At 36.6% G+C, this 8,225-nt stretch overlaps 1 protein-coding gene across 2 annotated transcripts; it reads right to left on the bottom strand.

The window, feature by feature from the left end:
* Positions 1–1,198: 1,198 nt before the first annotated feature.
* Positions 1,199–3,744, bottom strand: LOC133327514 (ets DNA-binding protein pokkuri-like). 2 transcript variants are annotated; one of them, XM_061536033.1, is made up of 4 exons: positions 2,479–3,744; positions 1,987–2,401; positions 1,549–1,956; positions 1,199–1,424 (listed from the first exon to the last, which is right to left on the bottom strand). In XM_061536033.1, exons 1-4 carry the CDS (start codon positions 3,713–3,715, stop codon positions 1,199–1,201), a joined length of 2,286 nt encoding a protein of 761 aa, XP_061392017.1. In that variant the 5' UTR covers positions 3,716–3,744. The 2 variants fall into 2 exon arrangements, with proteins under 2 accessions (XP_061392017.1, XP_061392016.1); XM_061536032.1 differs by having other exon boundaries at positions 1,549–2,401.
* Between the last annotated feature and the right edge of the window lie 4,481 nt (positions 3,745–8,225).

Raw genomic sequence — 8,225 nt, 5'->3', positions numbered from 1 at the left:
AAAAAACAGAAATTACTCTTAATGGAAGCCAAGGGGGGAAGAGTTTTATTTTTGTTTCAATTTTATTCTAACAATGTGAAATGATTGTAAAACGAAGACATTTCATTCAGCTTGCTTTTTGAGGGGATTTCAAAAAAAAAAAATGATTCCATTTTCCCAAGCTAGGCTTAGAAAAATTTAAAAAAAACAAGTCTCAAATGAATTAAAAAGGAGTAATGAATTGTAAATGAGAGAACAAATTATTAGCGAATTCATTTAATAGAATTTGTTGTTAATATTTATAAAAAAAGATATGTGTACTTTGAATAAAGAATTCTATTTTTTCATCTTGTGGTATTTACTCTCCATTTTGTTAATCATTTCTTTATAAATTTTTTGCTATCACATTTTGTTTGCAATTATTATTTTTTGTATTGTATGTTTAATCATTGATTTTAATTTTTTTGTTTCTTAGAAGAATTTCAAATTGGTTAAAGCTGTTCCAGAGAGAAAAAAGCTTTGTTTCTAATAAATACAGTTATTTCTTTTCATGATTTCAATATTTATGTAAATAACAAGTAACAATTTTTGTTCTTATTCTCATTAGTGGGGGCATCATTTGGGGGGAGTAATTGGAGGTATTACGAAACCATCGTTAACAAGGGGAGGGGAGGAAATGGTTCTATTCTATTAATTGTTTACTTTTTTCATTTTAATTTAAGGGGGAGAATCAATCCATCAGTTTTTGTTTTATCAGAATTCATTTAGGAGTTATATATAATGCTTGCTACTCCTCTAATTAAAAATACCTATTTTTGTAATAAATTGTACATTAGAATAAGAAAAGATAAATTTCTAAATTGGCACATGTCGTAATTTCCTAACAATTTAACAAAATTAAATACAGAGTATAAACATTTCTTGTTGCTGTTCTTCTTCTTTTCATATTTTTGAAAATCTACCCAGAAAGAAACGAAGACCAATCTTTGTGTTTTTTTTTTTTTTGTTTGTTTTCCTAATCACAACAATCAATAGAGGTATGCATTTCAGAGTACAGTAACAGCAGCTACACAGTACACAAACAGTTCGTGTTCCTTACATGACATTTTCACGTTCGACTGTGTAAATCTGTAATCTTGGAAATATCCCTAAAATGATTGTCGTGGTGTGTTTGAACATTTTGTGTAATGCGTATTTCCCAGTTATTTTTTGGAGGAAATTACTTTCGCAGATCTGTGGCACCCATGCTGTCATGGCTGGGACTGGATTCCATTTCACTGGATTCACTGTCCATGGGTGTTGGTGTATTACGCTGCTGCTGTTGTTGTTGATTGTCGTTGCTGTCATTCAGACTTGAATTTTGCTGTTGAGTTGCAGCTCCACCTTCGTTTTCATTGTAACGTATTAATTTAATTGTTGTCAAGCCATCAGCATTTCGTATTAATCTGAAGAGAAAAAATGAGAAGGAATAAAATTAGTTTACAAATTTCATTTCAATATGTTAATTCGGTATCAGAAATGTCACCAAATCTCTAATTTTATATGTAGGTACGAAACTGAAATACTTACGGATAGCAATCGTCATTGGCCGATGGACTGGAATAGGGTCTCTTCTCGACACTACCGCTTACACTCAAATCTGTGGGTTTCATTTCATCGGATGATGGACCGGATGTCTCATGCGGCGATACTGCATTTGGTTCATTCTTCATAATGTTGAATTGGAATTTCTCATTGGGTGTTGTGGGCAGAGCAGCGGGTGAATTTGGCGGTACACCGTTGGATGACAAATAGTGGAAGGCTCCATTAATGGCATGCATAAACAACGGTGACGATGGTGGCGGACCATAGGCGGCAGCAGCAGCTGCGGCCACCGCAGCGGCAGCAGATGAAATACCATTGGGCAAAGTCAAGTGATTGGGATTGCCTTGCGATGAAGGTCTTTGTGGAGTCTGCATCTGGCTGGCTGGAGTTTGGGTTGGCATGGCCCAGTTGGTACCATTGGAGGTTGGGGAATTCGTAATCGAGGAAGGCGATTGATTAACATTTGAGTTGCTACCATTTGAATTAGTAGCTCCAGGGCTGCCATTTGTACCATTCGTCTGACCCACCGATTGTCTTAGCAGGGAAATATTTTTAATGTTTTTCAGCTCTGTGGGATTTCTCAAGAACTGATAGCAATGACGTTCACCTTGGACTTTGCGTAGGATGTTGACGCGGTAATAGTAACGCAAGGCACGTGACATTTTGTCATAGTTCATGGACAAATGGTTCTTTTGGATGCCCCACAATTTGGCCAGACCAGCGGGATCCACGATTTTGAAGACGCCTGTATCACGGCATTTCCAAGCAATCAGATCACTGTATTTCTGATTGCGATCGTTGAGCAACTGTTGCAAGAAGTCCCACAACAAGCGGCCATCTAAACGAAAGAGGAGACAAAAATGGGTTTCAATTAGAAATCGATAATTTTGATGGTGTTATTGTGTGTTAACTTACTTGTGTTGGGTTCAGTGTTTTCGGGGAAAAATTCACGTTTTACTGGTTGCATATAACGATTGTCACTCTTGTCGGGGAAGAATTCCCTCTTCACTGGTTGCATGTAGCTAGGTGTGGTGGGCGCTGATACTGAACCACCTCCCAAGTTGGGTAGTTTTTGTTGTTCCAAGTTCAAATGTTGTTGTTGCTGCTGTTGTTGTTGCTGTTGAGACCATGAATTGACAAAGGTGTTCTTGATCTGTTGTTTCAAGCTTTGTGGCATATCCTTGAGAATGGGCGTTGTGGGCGGACTGTTGTTATATTGGGCCACGGCTGCGGCAGCAGCTGCCGCCGCTTGATAAGATTGGGCGGAGAAATTCACAATTGTACTGTTGGCTGCAGGTGGTTCAGAATAGCTTTCCTCATCTGAATCCGAATGATGACTACTGGCACTGGTGGCATTATGTTGCTGCTGTTTTAAGGCACTGAAAGCATTGCTGGCGCTCAACGCCGCTGCTGCTGCTGCCGCCGCAGCTGTAGCCTGTGCAGATGCTGACGAAGTGCTACCCGTGCTACTTGTACTACTGCTGCTGCTGCTATTGCCATTGTGGGCCGACGATGATGATGACGACGACGAGGAGGATGGGGAATTTGATGTTCCATTCTGCTGTTGCTGTTGTGCTTGATCATGGCTTTGGGGCGGACTGCTGGCTTGCGAATCTACAGAAGGCGGGGGACTAAGGGTCACCGAATTGGGTGGCATGAAATGATGTGGAGCTAAATGTGAGGTCTGATGGAAGGCACTTTCTGGCGCCCCAATGGGCGGCCAAGTCGGGGTAGGTGGATGACTGTGCGGCGAAAGAGGATAACGGCTGGTTGGCGTGACAGGACTATTTGGTAAATGCCACTGCATCATGTGCGATTCGATCACCAACATTTGTAAGACATTGTGCAAGACATCGCCAGCTCCCGGACACCGATGGCCGAAATCAGCTCGTGTCAGCAGGCACAATGCCTTACCGTTCATTTGAAAGAGATCATAATCGACTTTGGGTAAATCGAACTCACGTTCGCAGAAATGCAAGAATACGGCCACATCTTCACGGCTCCATAGGCGTGGATCTGACGGCAATGAGGGTGGTAATTGTGTTTTAAGCTCGGCCAATTGGCTGGGCGGTGCTGGTGGGCAACGCCATAGCATATCGCTCCATAAGCCTAAAGGCGGATTCAATGATAACTGTACCGGAAGCATTTTCATTTTGATTTTGTTGCAACAATTTGAAGAATATCTTTGCTCTTCGGCTGTTGTTAGTTGCGTTTTTTATTTTAATTGTTGTTCGCGTCAATTTAATCCAATGGTGAGAGAATTAGAATTCGATAAAATTATCATAGGAGAAACATTGAGGTGATTTTTGTGTAGATTTTCGGTTGTAATTATAACTGAAAGACGACAGTCACAGATTTAAAGCTGCAAATAGGAAAAAACAAACAAAAATAAATTAATGGGGGTTCAAGCATATTGGTGGGTTATATTTTATAATAAATTAGTAATTGTAATAATTTTTTTAATAAATTACATTTATAGACGTTGGGAAAAATATTAAAACTCTAAAATAAATATTAGGTCGTGTCAAAATATGTTTAATTCGCACCTATTTTAAGTGGTAAAAACCTTTCTAATTTTAATTTACAGGTTAAAAGTTAAGAAATCAAAATTTATTCCTTATAATTTTAAATATTAAAGTATAAACGGAATATATTCAGGATAATGAAATACGCGATCGGATTCCAGTTTATTAAATAGTAATAACAATTATGTAAACAAAACTAATTTTCTTCTTTTGTAACATTTAATAAAATAGAAGAAATATAAATAGAAATTATGAATAAAATTTCAATACATTGATGGGGAGTATTTCTTCCTGAGATTTTTCAAAACATGTTATCTATTTCTGTACATTTCCATTAATTCTTGCACATATGTTTACTATTCCTGGGTATTTCGATATCATTGTTTTTGTAATACATCAATTGTTTGTGTATTCGTTTATTTTTAGTGTACTTCCTGTATCCTTTATTTTCAACACAATTTATGGGTTTGCTTTAAATTTTCAAAATTGTTATTTATGATTCATATTTCTTATTATTTCAAACAAAAGTTCAATACATGTTCGATCATATTTCAAAATGAAAAAAAAGAATTAGTTCTCATTTGTTTTGATTTTTAAATACCGATATTGTATTGTAGTTTTTTTTTTATTTTCTCTTCTATTTGACGGCGATGATGAGTCTTCTGTGGGTGTAAATTTAAATATTGTTTGTATTGCTTGTTGTTTCTTCAAATTAATATACAAACATGTGTATGTGTGTACGTTTGTACTTGTGTATCTAAATTGTGAGCAAAGACACCATAACAAAACAACAACAAAAAAACGCGTCAGACTCTTTCTTCATCGAAAAAATCGGTCACTTCCGTTTCGAAAGCAGGGAAATATTTTCACACACAAAAATTGTTGAAGAATAAACAACAACAGCAACAACAACATCAATCGTACATAAATAAATAGAATACAAGACGTTTACGCGAGTAGCCGACGCCGCCGACACAGATGTTTAAGATTTTAGGAAATCGAAATCAAATTTCAAATCAAAACCCAAACAGAATACAAGACGGACGAATAAATAAACAATCACATCCGTCTGCCATAATCGAACCAAAAACGGTTTTTTGTTTAATTTTCGTTGTTTTCTTTATAATGTTTTATGATTTGTTGTTGTTGGTTCGTATTGTTGTAGTGTATCCAAATGTAGCAGAAAAAATTTACAAATTATTCAGCAGCTACCCACAATAATTTTCGAAATTGTTTTAATTATTTGTATTTATTTATTTCTTTATTGGGGGAATTGTAAACACCATCCACACACACACACATTTTTTTCTTTTTAGAATTCAGAATAGTTTTGTATATTTTTTGTTATTAAAAAATGTTTTAAATTTTCAAAATTAATACAAATTATTTATCCACCTTTTATTTGTTAATATGTTATTTTGATTATTTTCAAAATTGCAGCACCATTGACAATGTTGTTGATATTCGAAAATCGCTTTGGTGTGTTGTTGATTCGTTGATGATGATAATGGCAATGTTGACGATGATGAGTATGGCAAATTATATTCCGCAAAAGTGAGAACTTTTGTTTGTTCTTAGCTAGCTGGTAGTGTATTATCACAAGTAAATATATTTCTATTTTTTAAATAAAAAATTAAATATTTCGTTTTTTCTTCGTTAGGCGCGCGCAATTATGACGACACGGGCACACGGACAACACGACACAGACGATGTTGCTCAGTAAACGTTTAACTTCTTATTGAACACACACTTGAACTAAATATTCGAGTGTAGCAAAGACACGGATTTTGAGCATTCGACAACAACACCACCACCACAACAACAACTCTCAGCACACTGAGAATACAACGTTGATGATGATGACGACGGAGACGACGTCGTCGTCTATAACAAAAACAACAACACCAAGTATAATGACGTCGACGTCGTCTACAAACAATGTTTGAAGAAGAGGAATAAAAGCCAAACAAAAAAGAAGAGAGGAAGACAGTTGTTGGTGGTGCTCTGCTCTTTGCTAGAGTTTGTACTTGCTGGTCGATTGTGTGTTGGCGGCGGCGTTAGCAGGCAAAGTTGTTGTCGTTGAACACAAAACGAACAACCAAGGAACACACGCTGTATGCCTTCGCCTTCTTCTTACAACAGGGATGAGGAATTTTAAATTTCTAAAATGTACTACTTTGTCCGAATGTTACTGGGGGAAATCAGAGTCTTCACTCTTGTCCATCGGAATAAGCTTAACACAGAGCCTTACCCACAATACAAGCATATATTATTGACATGTATGGTGGGTAAAATTGTTAGATCTTGCAACAATGAAATACCGTTAACTCCTAATGTCAAGGGACCACCCTGTATAAAATTACGAATATTGAGCTTCACGGAAAAAAAATTAATGTCGATCCATTATTAATCTGAATTAATTAGTATTGATTTTCTTTAGATGACTTTACTTGCAGAAATTCTCAGCTAGGTGAGAGATGAAGGATTACATTTTCTCAATTTTTACGTTCAAATGTTTAGTTTATTCTTATCTCCCTTTCGGAATTGGAGTCATAAAATATTTCTCACAGGACACAGTATAAATCTCCGATGACATAGGAATTACTTTGAATGATTGACTGTATTGTTAATTTTCCTATTCCTTTCTTTAATTTCACATTTTTATTTTTTAAGAGAGGGGCTGGTATCGTAATTTTCGAATAAATCTGGGGGTCGTTTCTAAATACCATGGAAAATATTCCAAAATATATCACCATATACCATTCACGGGTCTTCAAACCCTGCAGCATATTTCAAATGAATATATAGATTTGGTACCAAAAAATGTGCCATAAAATGACAATGTCCATCTCCGTTACAAATCAACAACAATGCAACGAAGCAGCAGCGCAGCCGTCTTTATGCACATTAAGAATAACAACAACAAATGTCAGAAGAAAAGACAGCAGCAGCAACAACAAGAAAATATCACATCCATCCAGCCTTAAATGTTAGTTATGGAATCTGGCTGAGTTTGAAATACTTTTGTTGTTGTCATTCGATGGATGGATAATTTAAAGAGTGTTACTGGTTTCGGCCTCCCTTACAAATACATCTGTGTCTTGTCTGTCCTGTTCCGTATGTCAGCCAGCAGCAACACAAGATTTGCCTTTGCTACCTGCGAGTCTTATTTTTTGCTTGATTATGTTTATGTTGTCTTTTTAGTCTTCGTGCGACGATGATGATGCTGCTGCTGCTTCACGATCTTGTTGTTGTTGTTGGATCTTATGGACCTAGACAGACATTAAACGGAAGTGCGCGCATTCCTTAGCAAAACATCATCAAGAGTTTTTTTCCAACATCGATGAAGCAGAGCGAGAGGGAAGAGTAATGGGAGATGATGCTTGCGATCAATACAGCCAGTCAAACCACTGCACATCCTCACCCGGACCAATCATTTATACACACCCATATTGAAACCAAATTTCTGTTGGATTTAACCGATCATCGTTGGGGGAATATTCAGAATACACAATCAACAGAGATGGACAAGTTAAAGGTTTCATATTATGGGTCCCAGGTTTCATATTCTGGAGTTAGAATATCTTTGCCTCAATATAGGTCAACTCTTTGCCTCAACATAGGTCACATTATAAGTGGAATTAGGAGGGTATTTAACATTGATAAATTTACAGTTAATAAAGTTATGGAATCAAATCTATGGGATTTTAATAATCGGGGCGTCAGTTTAAATGTATCTTATATCGAGCATTTAAATCAGGAATATAATTTGCAACGGAGGCACAATTTTAGATTTTCCCATCCCTGTTCATCTCATATCCTAAACGACAGGGGCCCAAAAAATTAACACGATAAAAACTTGTTTTTCTTCCTTTCTTATGATTTTTCAGAAGACTTTCGAGGCGAAGAAGAAGCAGCAGCAGTTCAAGACGTTGGTGACCGAGTAAAATGAAATTAAATCCCAGTCATCCTCCATACACATCCACTTACAAACGCACCAAACCAAGAAACATCAACAACAACAACCAAAGTACCAACAAAAACGCCACACAAGTATTTATGTTTACATTCAAACGCACATATTTGTTGTACGTATGGATGGATACATACAAATATACTGACATACCTACTTGTCCC

Source organism: Musca vetustissima, unplaced genomic scaffold, assembly GCF_032173495.1.
Source record: "Musca vetustissima isolate MV318-11 ecotype Yass unplaced genomic scaffold, APGP_CSIRO_Mvet_v1 utg1154, whole genome shotgun sequence".
Lineage (NCBI taxonomy): Eukaryota > Metazoa > Arthropoda > Insecta > Diptera > Muscidae > Musca > Musca vetustissima.
The sequence above is the reverse complement of the archived record's forward strand: the minus strand, read 5'-3'. Positions and strand labels throughout refer to the sequence as shown.

Bases quoted from the DNA above. Each gene is read 5' to 3' on its own strand.
- LOC133327514 (XM_061536032.1), bottom strand. From the start codon at position 3,715: ATGAAAATGCTTCCGGTACAGTTATCATTGAATCCGCCTTTAGGCTTA. The intron at 2,402-2,478 runs GTAAGTTAACAC...TCTTTCGTTTAG, and splicing joins AAACACTGAACCCAACACAA to ATGGCCGCTTGTTGTGGGAC. The intron at 1,425-1,548 runs GTAAGTATTTCA...TTTTCTCTTCAG, and splicing joins GCCAATGACGATTGCTATCC to ATTAATACGAAATGCTGATG.